Source organism: Bufo bufo, chromosome 2, assembly GCF_905171765.1.
Source record: "Bufo bufo chromosome 2, aBufBuf1.1, whole genome shotgun sequence".
NCBI classification, from domain to species: domain Eukaryota; kingdom Metazoa; phylum Chordata; class Amphibia; order Anura; family Bufonidae; genus Bufo; species Bufo bufo.
In genome coordinates, this window is record NC_053390.1 from 209959285 (window position 1) to 209972894 (window position 13610).

A 13610-nucleotide genomic window follows, 5' to 3' on the forward strand; every position below is an offset into this window, starting at 1 on the left:
ACATCATTCCAGAACGGGCGAATCCCAGTCTCATTCCTTTTCCAATGCAGAACAATGCATGCCGCTTTACACTCAGTTGCCTGAGAGATCCAGCCTAGGGGCTGGTCCTCATAGGCCTCCGACTGAATTGTTGCGGGGAGCCGATGGGTGAGAGTGGGTGCTCCCGCCATCTGCAAACTCCTTAGATGCTGTGGTCAGCATTGACCTTCGGTTCACCCACCGGCATCAGAGTACAGGCGAATACAGCAGGGGCCTGGCTGTCAGTAACAGACGGGCCCCTGCCGCTGATCGGGCGCGCAAAGCTCCTGTTCTGCCCAGTCAGAGCCCCATACATGTACATGAGGAGGCAGCAACAGACCACACCCCCCCCCCCCCCACGTACAAGTATGAGACAATGCGGGAAGGGGTTAAAGGTAAAGTATAGAAAATTTTGACAATCCAGTTATTAAAGGGAGTCTGTCTCCAAAATTGGACGTTACACACTTACATGTAAACTGCGCAAGGGCGGGATTCTGGACAGTACTGGGAATGACGCAACAGACTTACAGGGCAAGACAAGCAAGAGGCTGAGGAGGAGTAATGTGAAAAAAAGGCAGAGCGGCCTGGGCACCTACACCATGAACCCCGCCCCTGGGCACCTACACCATGAACCCCGCCCCTGGGCACCTACACCATGAACCCCGCCCCTGGGCACCTACACCATGAACCCCGCCCCTGGGCACCTACACCATGAACCCCGCCCCTGGGCTCCTACACCATGAACCCCGCCCCTGGGCTCCTACACCATGAACCCTGCCCCTGGGCTCTTGCGAGCCCAATTTGCATATGGATTAAACAGCGTTTTTTCCAGCTGCTGAAAGTCACAACAAAAGAACAAAGGTACCATTGGAATCACGGGTAGTTGTGCTAGAGCCATGTAAGCAGTGCGTAACGTCCAATTTTGGTGACAGACTCCCTTTAATTCGGAGGGCTGAAAAATTCAGTCACAAATAAATTCTCTGCTCGTGGGAGATCAGTCTGGATCTGCACTCATGTCGACATCTTAAGTGATCGTAGTCATAGAAGATAATAGCTGGTAGTAAAGCCATCGTGGATTGTAAGGGGGGAATGGTACATAGCACAAGGTATGACAATATCCAATAAAAAAAGGTGGGTTCAAAGTATTTACATGTGGACAGATGATTAAACTCTCGCTGTGGTACCTGATTTTGGGGCGTTGTAGCAGCATTCCCCGTTGAAGGCCTGACTTTAGAGGTCTTGGTTAATGCTTTTTTCTGCTGTAGAGCCATGGTGTACTTGCTGACGGCATTTCTGTACTCCTTGTCATGGAAGAGCGAGTCTGCGTGGTATACTAATAGCTGGTACTTTTGGGATGATGAAAACATTTCCCTAGATGAAAGCAAGAAAATCCACATCTGAGAAATAACATTACAGAAATCTCCTGCTTTCCCCCACATCCTAAAGGATAGCAAATTTAGTTTCCAAATCCTGTGGATGGGGGAAAGGTTGTCTTTATGGGACAATCCCTGAGAACAGATGTTCACATCATGTTTTTTTGTCCCACATTTATGTATACATTAAAGTGGTTTTCTGGGATCTTCAGGACAGGTCCTCAATATCTGATTGGTGGTGTCCAACTACAGGCACCGATCAGCCATTAGAAGAGACCACGGTGCTCTGGTGAGGGTTGCAGTCTCTTCCTAGACCAGTGATGTCACGTTCATCGGTCACGTGGCCTAGGCGCAGCGGAGTCTCACTCAAGTGAATAGGCCTAGGCTGCAATAATCAACCACAGGGCCAGGAGTGGGCTGGCCAGAGACCCTACAAGGAGATTTTCCGGTGAGCTAATGCCCAGGGGGCCACCTGAGCTCTCCTCATGGTCCCTGACTAGGTACATAATGGTCTGATGCTCTCAGCATTAATGTACATAGTCAGGTCGATAAATATTGGGACGTCGACACAATTCTAACATTTTTGGCTCTATACACCAGCACAATGGATTTGAAATGAAACTACCAAGATGTGCTTTAACTGCAGACTGTCAGCTTTAATTTGAGGGTATTTACATCCAAATCAGGTGAACGGTGTAGGAATTACAACAGTTTGCATATGTGCCTCCCACTTGGTAAGGGACCAAAAGTAATGGGACAATTGGCTTCTCAGCTGTTCCATGGCCAGGTGTGTGTTATTCCCTCATTATCCCAATTACAATAAGCAGATAAAGGTCCAGAGTTAATTTCAAGTGTACTATTTGCATTTGGAATCTGTTGCTTTCAACTATCAAGATGAGATCCAAAGAGCTGTCACTATCAGTGAAGCAAGCCATCATTAGGCGGAAAAAAACAAAACAAACCCATCAGAGAGATAGCAAAAACATTAGGTGTGGCCAAAACAACTGTTTGGAACATTCTTAAAAAGAAGGAATGCACCGGTGAGCTCAGCAACACCAAAAGACCCGGAAGACCACGGAAAACAACTGTGGTGGATGACTGAAGAATTCTTTCCCTGGTGAAGAAAACACCCTTCCCAACAGTTGGCCAGATCAAGAACACTCTCTAGGAGGTAGGTGTATGTGTGTCAAAGTCAACAATCAAGAGAAGACTTCACCAGAGTGAATACAGAGGGTTCACCACAAGATGTAAACCATTGGTGAGCCTCAAAAACAGGAAGGCCAGATTAGAGTTTGCCAAACGACATAAAAAAAGCCTTCACAGTTCTGGAACAACATCCTATGGACAGATGAGACCAAGATCAACTTGTACCAGAGTGATGGGAAGAGAACAGTATGTAGAAGGAAAGGAACTGCTCATGATCCTAAGCATACCACCTCATCAGTGAAGCATAGTGGTGGTAGTGTCATGGCGTGGGCATGTATGGCTGCCAATGGAACTGGTTCTCTTGTATTTATTGATGATGTGACTGCTGACAAAAGCAGCAGGATGAATTCTGAAGTGTTTCGGGCAATATTATCGGCTCTTATTCAGACAAATGCTTCAGAACTCATTGGACGGCGCTTCACAGTGCAGATGGACAATGACCCAAAGCATACTGCAAAAGTAACCAAAAGAGTTTTTAAGGGAAAGAAGTGGAATGTTATGCAATGGCCAAGTCGATCACCTGACCTGAATCCGATTGAGCATGCATTTCACTTGCTGAAGACAAAACTGAAGGGAAAATGCCCCAAGAACAAGCAGGAACTGAAGACAGTTGCAGTAGAGACCTGGCAGAGCATCACCAGGGATGAAAGCCAGTGTCTGGTGATGTATATGCATTCCAGACTTCAGGCACTAATTGACTGCAAAGGATTTGCAACCAAGTATTAAAAAGTGAAAGTTTGATTTATAATTATTTTTCTGTCCCATTACTTTTGGTCCCTTAACAAGTGGGAGGCACATATGCAAACTGTTGTAATTCCTACACCGTTCACCTGATTTGGATGTAAATACCCCGAAATTAAAGCTGACAGTCTGCAGGTAAAGCACATCTTGTTCGTTTCATTTCAAATCCATTGTGGTGGTGTATAGAGCCAAAAATGTTAGAATTGTGTTGATGTCCCAATATTTATGGACCTGACTGTATGCACTGCCACAGGGGCCCTCCTGAATTCAACTGTATTACTGTCTTCCCTATGATGATAGGGCGGTATTTAATGCTGCACTGTGGTATCTGGTTTTGCTGAGGCGGTATTTTGTGCTGCCCTATAGTATTGCTGCTCCTGTCTACTTCTGTCATCTCTTCCTACTTGTGTTATCCCAGCTTATGTCAGTTTGCACCCGCCTACAATATTGGGCCACTGTAAAGTCTATGTAGACCTTTGGGGGCATTTTTTTTTTTATTTTGAGCTAAAAATCATTTTTTTTCAATTGGACCCCTGTTTTCTGTACAGAGCGGAGGTGCCGTAGAGGCAGCCTGTGGATTTCCTGTCTTTCCCGTCATCTAGGGAGCTGACGGACTCTATATCTCCGCTCCCTGAGATTATAAACACTCATTACAGCTCAATGCTTGGTATGCTGCGAGGATGTCAGAGCGAGCAATGTGTCCTCTTTAAAAAGGTGATTGGCGGACTCCATCGATACTGATGTCCTATCCTGAAGATAGGTCATCAATATAGGAGAAAACTTTTTCTGTGGAAGTCCTGTATCTCCTTCCCGGATCCCTGATCACCCTCAGGATCAAAATGTCCTTATTATCAATATTGGAGATGATTCTCCCACCGATAGGTCCTCAGTGCTCCCCCACCAGTCCTCCAAATGTACTAGAGCTCCAAGGTCTATGTACTGAATGAATCAATATAGGAGGCCTGGAAATCCCCTTTAAATTAATTTCTCAGATGGATACCATACCGTACCATTGGTAAAAATATTGTATCTGTACCGGATATGTTTTTTGCTGGATGTGTAGTGCATCCTTTTTCCCCCAACCCATATGTTAAAGGTGGTCGAAGAAGGCGATCACCGCTTTCTCAGGTCTATGAAGCTGACAGCCCCGTCCACCGCTGCTCTAGGCCGGCCATGCTGTGTCCTGATTGGTTGCTATGGGATACGGCACAGTTGCATACGGTAAGTGAGAACCCCCTCCCCACTATACATGTGTCACCAGGTGTATACGGATGTAATACGCTGATGACACGGCGCTCGATCAGTGTCACTCACGGGTTGTTGTTGCTCATGGTCAGCAGGAGACTGCTCAGTAAGCGCACGTTAGAGTGCAGCCCGGCCGCAGCCATGTCTCGTACATGATCTATCACACTCATTCCGGTCAGAGCTCCGGCAGCCTTCAGTGCTCTGTACACTACGACAGCTCCACCCAGATGCGCTGCTCGCGTTAAATGATGGCGCTCGCCGACGACTTAACTTGGGAAAAAAAAAAAAAAAGGCGTCCAAGCTGCGCCTGCTGGCTTTCAACTCGGGCGGTGACCATGTATTCACACGTGTATCCTGCCCTGTTTATAACTCTGCACTGCGCACTACGAAACGTTACTGGTTGTTATCTGCAAGCATGACTTCTCTCTGTTAAACCGCACAGGCACCGTGGTCAGCTGTTTTCTCCAAAATGGCGGTTCTGGCTTCAGTCGTGCGTTCCAAGGCAGAGGCGGGGCTTATGCGTTCCGGAGAGAGGACTGAACTCTATAAGGGCGGAAGTGGTGCAAGGCAAGGGGTGAGAAGGGGGAATTGTGGTGACAGGTTGGCGGAGGAGAGCAGGGAGCGGTGCCGTGTGGTTTCAAGATGTCAGAACAGTCTGTCCTTCTGCTCAGGAAGCAGCTCGCAGGTAATGTCCGCCGGGCGCTCGCTGCTGGCTACTGGCTTGTCTTTGTCTCTCTGCTTCACTATTGTTTGGAGAGTGCTGGTCGTGTGGAAAGTTCGGGGTTCTGTAGCTTCCGGCCGGCCACGAGGCTGCCAGCCCCTCAGGACAGGCACACTGCTGTGGAAGGACAGGAGGCCTGGCCGCTGCCGTCCCCTCAGCGTGGTTATAGCGCCACCTCAGAGAGGCGCTGGTCCTGGGTATAGCAGCCAGTGTCCTGACTAGAGCTGTGTGGTAATGACCCTGGCCTGTGTGTGTGTGTGTGTGTGTGTATGTATGTACTGAACCTATCCTTTTCTGTCTGTTCTATGACTGTCACCAACACCACCTGATGGGCCCCACGGCTTATAATGGGTTTGCCAGGACTCTTATAAGAAGATGGAAACTCCAGCAGAAATGTGTGCTGGTGGCTTCAGATCTAGGCCTAGTTCACACCTCAGTGATTTCTGTCAGATGGTGAACCAGAAGTGGAGCCTACACAGAGATCAGGTGAAAGGGAAGGGTTTCCTCCTGTTCTGTGTTTTACTTGCGCCTTGGTTTGGCTCGCAATAACTGATGACTATCACTGAAGTGTACAGGCACAGGCGGCCTATGCTACTGTCATGTGAATGACCCTTACCGCTATCTTCCCCAATGCTGTTGCTAAAGGGTTTTTTCTAAAGGTGGGGCCAGCAATACTTTAGTGCACCTTTCATTCATTTCTCTGCTCCGTTCTCATTGTAGGTGCGGGTCCCAGAGGTGGGACCCACACAATCAGACAATGGGGGCATATCCTAGCGATATGCCCCCATTGTCTGAGATGGCAAAACTCCTTTAATGCTGAGCATCAGATCTTTATGTACTTGGCTGGCGGCCAAGAGGAGGGGTTGGATGGCCCCCAGGGTATTGGCCCACCAAGAGATTTCCCTGTATGGTCTATGGCCTGTCCGCCTCTGCCGGTTGGTGGGGGTCTGACTCCCAGAACACGAGTCAGGCAGCTGCAGGAACTAACACAGGGATTCCAGGCCGTCCAATAAACAGGAGGCGCTGTGGAGACCGGTAGAGATGAGCGAATTTCCGGTTATGACATTCATTTGCGATTTGTTTACTGGTAAAAGGTGAATTGCGTAAGGGATTCCGTTATTACGGACCATAACGCAATTCTATGGTGGAATGCATAACGGAATGCCTTTAGTGACCTTCCGTTATTTATTCCGTCATAATAGAAGTCCTCTCCTGCACAACGGGTCCATTTTGCAGCCCGTAGACTTCTGTTATGACGGAATGAATAACTGACTGTCTCTAAAGCCATTCCATCATAGAATTACGTTATGGTCCGTGGTAACAGAATCCATAAACGCAATTCACCTTTTACCAGTAAATGAATCGTGAACGAATTTCAAAATGTGAAATTTGCTCATCTCTAGAGACTGGCATAAGATTGTTGGTAGAGAATTTTGCTATGCCACAGTCACGTTTTACTGGTTTAGTAAGACTGGTTTTGTGTCACAGCACTTTTCTGTTCAGTTTTTTTTTTTAATAATTTTTTATTTTTTTTTAATAGGACATGAAACATCTTACAAATGTAAAAAAAAAGTAAATCAAAAACACTTGTAAAATGTGAAGGGTTTTCTGAGGTTCACTGGAGCCCAGGAATAACATGACATTAACATTTTTATTTTTTTTATCGCTCCTACCGAGCTGGTACTGTATTACACTGACTTTCTGCACAAAATTCCTTGCATAATATAAATCATGTAGATGTAGCCTTAAAGGGGTTATTCCATGAATAATGTAAAAAATGAAAATCAGACATCATATAGTACATGACAACTCCTTTCTAACAAAGCTAGAACCAGCCCTGTACCTCACATGGATCCACAGATCTCCCCATTCATTGCTCTGCTAGATTTATATCAAGCTGACAGCTCAAGGGGAGTGTCCTTTCTGCTGCAGCTAAGGGGCGTGTCTCAGCTCTACCTATCACAGCTCAGGAGTCTGTTGAAGGATGAAACTGAGCATGTGCGGCCTTCTCAGTGAGCAGGACAAACAGCAGGGGGCGCTATACAGATACATTTTATTAAATATCTCAGTGGCTATGCAAATTTTTAATTAAATGCAATTACAAAAGAATTCTGGTCCAGGTGCTGGCTTAAACTGTAGAATATTTTTCGTGGGACAACCCCTTTAAGCTAACATAACTCTTACGGTTAACTTTTCAGAACTGAACAAGAACCCTGTTGAGGGATTTTCTGCTGGACTGATAGACGACAATGATATCTACAAATGGGAGGTGCTACTTATTGGACCACAGGATACTTTATTGTGAGTGCCTGGTTCTATGTGACTTGCTTACACAAGTCTGTATGTTAAAAAAAAAAAATTAGATGTAGTTTTAAAAATGTAAAAAAATATATGTTGCATAGACACATCTCTTAATGTCTGTATTGCATAGCCATACTTTTAATACACTGAGCCTCCAAGTTCACTGCCTGGGTTCCTCGCTGCTCTCTGGTCCCACTTTATGTTCTGAAAATGTCTGCCCAGACCACAGCAGTGACTGCCTCTGTGTCAAGAGGGACCAAGAAGCTGAGAGCAGCAGGAATTCAGTGCGTGAGTTTTTATTTTTATTAGCTGGACAGCCCCTTTATTTAGAAGAGTTGAAGATTAATATTTGGGACCTTGAAAATGTTATGTAGATGTACTGCATAAAAGGATGTCTTCTGAAGACCACTCCTACCCGTAGACCTCAGAGGGGAGCCACAGCAAAGAGCTGCAAACCAGTTATACTGGAGCACCAGCTGTGTTGTGGTGTCAGGAGCAGATTGCTGGGGCAGCTCTTTACAGTGAATGGGTTCCCTATGGTGAGGCAGCCCCTCTAGCTTTGATATATCATGATGTATTTGATATGCCCACGTGTGTATTTCTTTTAAACTTTCCATGTATTTTTCTTTTAAGTGAGGGCGGATTCTTCAAAGTGCACCTTACCTTCCCAGTTGACTATCCTCTGAGGCCTCCCAAAATGAAGTTTATTACTGAAATCTGGCATCCTAATGGTAGGTGAATCTGTATTGTCAGTGTGGTTTAATCTGCTCCCTATGATCAGCCACTCAAGGTTAGATTTAGGGGCCTTGCACAGATGCATTTGACTCTGGCAAACCTTTTTTTTACCACTAAAACGACTATTTTTTTTGGCTTTTTTTTTTTTAAATGTATCTTAATAAATTAAAGTCTCTGGCAGTCTGTGCACCAAAAGCTCAAGTTTCTGGTATATGTTGTAGTGAATCTGGTGGGCTGCACAAAGTCCACCCTTTTTTTTATTTTATTATATAGTATACTAGCAGTAGACTTGTATTTTACCGTGTTTCAGCACCTTCTCCATCCCCTTTATCTACAGTTGCAAAGAACGGTGATGTTTGTATATCCATTCTACACGAGCCCGGTGAAGATAAATTTGGCTATGAGAAGCCTGAGGAACGCTGGTTACCCATTCACACCGTGGAGACCATAATGATCAGTGTTATTTCTATGCTTGCTGACCCAAACAGTGACTCTCCAGCCAATGTAGACGCTGCAGTGAGTACCACTCCTAACCCTGGTCTGCAGTCCTCCATAGTGTCATGTCATACTCTCCAGTTAGATGTGGGATCAGTCATCCCTCCCTCGCGATCCAACAGCTGGATCAAAAATTTAGCAGTAAGATGAAGGGAAATTGCAGCCTGCTCAGCTGGATGCCATATATTGATTGTATTCCCCTCTGGAAACACTCAATACTACACAATACTGACCAGTTTTGTGCTGTCTGCTATATTGTGATGTCGGGGTTCAGGAGCTCAAAGGTTTGAAGTTGTTGTTTAATATGGCGGTAGACTTAAGATGGCTGCCGGCTGATGGCTTGACTAATAGTGATTAATCTTAAAAACTTTTATCAATTAAGTAGCAAAACTTCCTTCATTTTGCTTTCCAGTGGCTGGCAGGTGGTGGCACACCTCCGCTTGTCACTGCCAGTACTCACCTGGCCAAGATCTATATCATTCGCTATAACTAGCACTGTAAACTGGACATTAAAGGGGTTCTCCAGTCTTTAAAGGGATTCTGTCACCAAGTTTTGGGCTATAGAGCTGTGCACATGCACGGCTAGATCGCCGCTAGCATGTCCGCAATATACCTGTCCTATAGGGCTGTGTGCTTTTATCTTCTTTAAAAAAGGATTTTAGAGATATGTAAATTAGTCTTGTATGTGTCCAAGGGGCTGTACGAACCTTCCTGGAGCCCAGCCACGCCCGCCTGTGAAGGAGCCCAGCACCGCCTATGTCCTCCGAATCTCCTCCTTTCATCAACGATAGATTGCCGTAATCTCGCGATGCGCAGTGTCGGTATAGTGTTCCTTCCCTGTGCTGGCATCGGCCTCAGGGAAAGAACTGCGCATACGCGATCTCGCGCATCACGAGATTACAGCAATCTATAGTTGATGAAAGGAGGAGATTCGGAGGACATAGGCGGTGCTGGGCTCCTTCACAGGCGGGTGTGGCTGGGCTCCAGGAAGGTTCGTACAGCCCCTTGGACACATACAAGACTAATTTACATATCTCTAAAATCCTTTTTTAAAGATAAAACCACACAGCCCTATAGGACAGGTATATTGCGGCGATCTAGCCGTGCATGTCCGCAGCTCTATAGCCCAAAACTTAGTGACAGAATCCCTTTAACTATTGATGACCTATCCTCAGGATAGTTAAATTGGCAGTGGTCCAACACCTGGCACCCCCGCTGATCAGCTGTATGAAGAGATGCCGTGCACACATGCCATCTCCCGTCTCTTCCTCCTCATCGCTGTGGTCTATGGCAAAGACCATAGACTGCAGCAGTGGACAAGAAAGATGGCACAGGCCTTTTTCTCATACAGCTAATTGGCGGGGGTGCCAGGTGTCTGCCCACTGCCAATCTGATAACTATCCTGAGGATAGGTCATCAATGGTAAAAGCCCAGACAACCCCTTAAAGATGCCCTGTGGTGGTGTGCTGTAGTGTTTTTTTGTTTTTTTTTCCTCCTAGTTTCTTTAGTTCTGTGTTTGGTGTACCCAAAGTATGTAATGGGCCAAAGGTGTATGTCTCTAGTATATATTGGCATGTACCTGTTCTTGAAAGTTAAAATGACTCCTAACATTTGTTCATTAACAGAAAGAATGGAGGGAAGATCCAAATGGTGAATTCAAAAGAAAAGTTGCTCGCTGTGTTAGGAAAAGTCAAGAAATGGCATTTGAATGAACAAGTATGTTTTATTCCTAGTGTTGTCATTTTTGTAATTGAAGTTGGCATGTTTCACTTCGGCTATTTAAAGGGGGTGAGCACTTTGGTGCCATGCTTGGTACTACAACTCTGCTGTAGAAATGCCATGTGAGGACAAGTTCACGAGGCTCTGTTCCAGGTGCCCGTCGCAGATTCTGGTGAAAAAAAGCTCTTTATATAAATATGCTACTGTGCTGTTTGGTGCACTTGGTGTTCCTTGCTGTGGACAGGAAGCAATGCTTCTCCTTTGGTTTTCCATAGTGCACCACCATTTCAGCACACGTGCAGTACAGCATCTGGTTCCTGCCCCAGAGAATTTTCTTCTCTCCTATGCAGGAACCAGATGCTGTACTGCGCAGCAGTCTGTCTACCAGGCACTATACATGGTTTAATATGCAAAGACTCCTTTTATACAGTGAAGGTGCCAGGAGTTGGACCCCACCACCGATCAGATATTGGTAAACCCCTTTATACCCATCCCTGTGATATAAATCATTTCCACAGAATGCTACCTGATGTGTCCCCTTTCATGCACTTGAAGTCACATGCAGTTCTCCTTCCTTCCAATTGCAGTGGACGACGAAGAAAGTCAACTGAAGAGCAATAGCATTCGCAGGCAGAAGCAGGACTCGGCCCACAGCGCGTGGTGCTTCACTGACCTCTGTTTTACCCTCTGGGCCGTTTACTTATGGTTTATTTTATAAATTATATATGATAGACTACACATTTTTTAAATGCAAAACCTGCAGATTGGTTTTCAATCCGACCAGGAGTTCCTTATTTATTCAAAATTATATTTTTGCATATGTCTTTATGGTTTAATAAAGCTGGTGACCTCCTTTACAGCACTAGTCTTTGCATTGTGAAGGTGTCTTGGAGTGAAACGATGAGTGTTTCACATCTGCTTACAGGAAACCTTGCCAAAACCTTTGGCTTTAAATGCCTTTCACTCGTGGCCATAGAAAATCTCCTCACAACATGCTTCCTGGCTACTAACATCAGAAGTTCAATCTTGGTCATACGCATTGGCTTTTGCTACGATTTATGGAATTTTTTTTTTTGGATGTTGGAACCCTTAAATGAGACGGAAGACTCTTGCATCGCCCTTGGACCTCTTGATAGACTAGACACTTTGAATCCTTTTATATTAACCTTATGCTGTATAATGTCTTTTTGTGTAATTTGTTCTTGTTTTGTGAAACAACCATTTGGTTACAGAATTAAACTATTTTTGAGATGTTTTGATAACTTTTCTTATATTTAGTTTTTACAGTAAGCTTCAATGTAAAACTGAATGTGTGGGCTGTAGGTAAGCAAGTGTAGCGTTTAGCATATAAAGCCACTCGCCTATTCACTGGTTTTCTATTCCAACACGAGGATCCCTGCTGCCTCTGGTCCCTGTGAACTAGAAGTGTGGTGGCATGTGCAATGCTACAGCCACTCACTGGCCTCAGTCACAAGTGACTGACCCCAGCAGTCATACTGCTTGGGAACAAAACTCCTGAGGCCAGTGAATGGCTGCAGTGGTGCATGTAACCACGGATAGAATGTTACTTATCAGAGTGCCAGTACATTGGAGATTTTATTTTATTTTTTCTCAACACTAAACACATTTTGGGGCCATATTTCCCATAAAATCAAACTGACAGAGGCCACCTTTTTTTTGATTCTTCTCAATTGCCTCTTCAGTATTGTAGGTGGAAAGAGGGTCAGGCCAGTGCTCGCCACCTAATCAAAGCAGACAACCTCGCTCTGGGGTCTGTGCTCTGGCCAGAGCCTTGTTGTCTAGGGCAGGGATCGGCAACTTTCAGCATTCCAGCTTCTATGAAACTACAACTCCCAACATGCACATTACTAGGCTGTTCTTAAGATGGAAGATCTTATACTGAGAGGCTAAACAAAAAAAGGCTTGTTCAGCTTGGAAAAGAGGCCCTTAGAGCTGATTTCATTTATATATATATATATATATATATATTACATGTGGTCAATGCAAAGAACTGGCACAGGATTTATTTGTTCTAAGGACCAGGGGACATTAATTACATGTGGAAGAAAGGTGATTCAAACATAAATACAGGAATGGATTCTTTAGTTACAGCATTTAAACTCTGGAAGACCCTATCCGCAGAGGTAGTAATGGCAGATACTATGACATCTAAACCTTTTTTTAAATTATGTTTAATAGCAAACTGCATTGGGAGTTAAAAATAAACTGTTTAATAGGATTGACAGAACAGACGTGCAGGTTGGGGGACACATGGGAAATAGTGACCATAAAGTAACAACCTTCCAATTATCATTCAAAAGGGTGTTTCTACAGGGACTAACAAAAATACCAGACTTCAAAAAAGCTAAATTTAGCCAACTAAGAAAGGCCATAGGCCTAACTAACTGGGACAAAGTCCTCAAAAATAAAAATACAGCCACAAAATGGGATTTCTTGCCCATATTTATTGGGGGACACAGGAACCGTGGGTATAGCTATGTCCTTTAGGAGGTGTTGACACTAGTAAAAGCTGTTAGCTCCTCCCCTGGCAGCTATACCCCCTCCAGCCTGGAGAGAGAGCTTCAGTTTTTTTTTTCTTTCTAGTGTCAATATGAGGCAAGACCTCCCTGCTCTGCAGGGTAGCTCCCAAAGTTTTTATTTTAGTTTCTTATTTCCATTTTGTCCACCATGGCGGCTTAACCTGGAGATTGACCCCTTGACCTCTGTAAGGGCAGGAACACAGAGTTCAAAAGGCCACCACCCACTCACAACCTCAGTGTTTCCTGTCCCTACAGGGGCCACCTCACAGAGAGACCTCCTGTTGGAGGTGAGATGACTACAGCGTTTATTTTAGTACCTTTGGGATCACTTATCCCTTCCCTCTGCCCTCCGGCGGCTTAGTCCTAAGCTGGGCAGAGGAGGATTATGCAGTGGATCTCGTTCCTACTCTTGCGGGGGCCTGAATCCCTCCCCAAATCGCAGGGTCCCCCTTCCCTCCTGAAGGAAGCTGACCGTGCACCATTGAACGCGCTGCTCGTGGACCCATTGTGTGTGAA

At 45.3% G+C, this 13610-nt stretch overlaps 2 protein-coding genes across 2 annotated transcripts in view; one reads left to right on the plus strand and one right to left on the minus strand.

Annotated features, from left to right (window-relative positions):
- Positions 1-4865, minus strand: part of ANAPC7 (anaphase promoting complex subunit 7) — a 67662-nt gene extending 62797 nt beyond the window's left edge. Inside the window, exons 1-2 of the mRNA XM_040416073.1 lie at positions 4653-4865; positions 1203-1389 (exon numbers count right to left, since the gene is read on the minus strand). Of these exons, the coding sequence (XP_040272007.1) occupies positions 1203-1389; positions 4653-4753 (288 nt within the window). The 5' untranslated portion in view covers positions 4754-4865. The remainder of the gene's footprint in view (positions 1-1202; positions 1390-4652) is intronic.
- Positions 4866-5125: 260 nt separating this feature from the next.
- LOC120988555 (ubiquitin-conjugating enzyme E2 G1-like) lies at positions 5126-11808 on the plus strand. Its single transcript, XM_040416074.1, has 6 exons — positions 5126-5268; positions 7503-7605; positions 8239-8336; positions 8678-8856; positions 10461-10551; positions 11142-11808. Exons 1-5 carry the CDS (start codon positions 5226-5228, stop codon positions 10545-10547), a joined length of 510 nt encoding a protein of 169 aa, XP_040272008.1. The 5' UTR covers positions 5126-5225; the 3' UTR covers positions 10548-10551; positions 11142-11808.
- The last annotated feature ends 1802 nt before the right edge of the window (positions 11809-13610 follow it).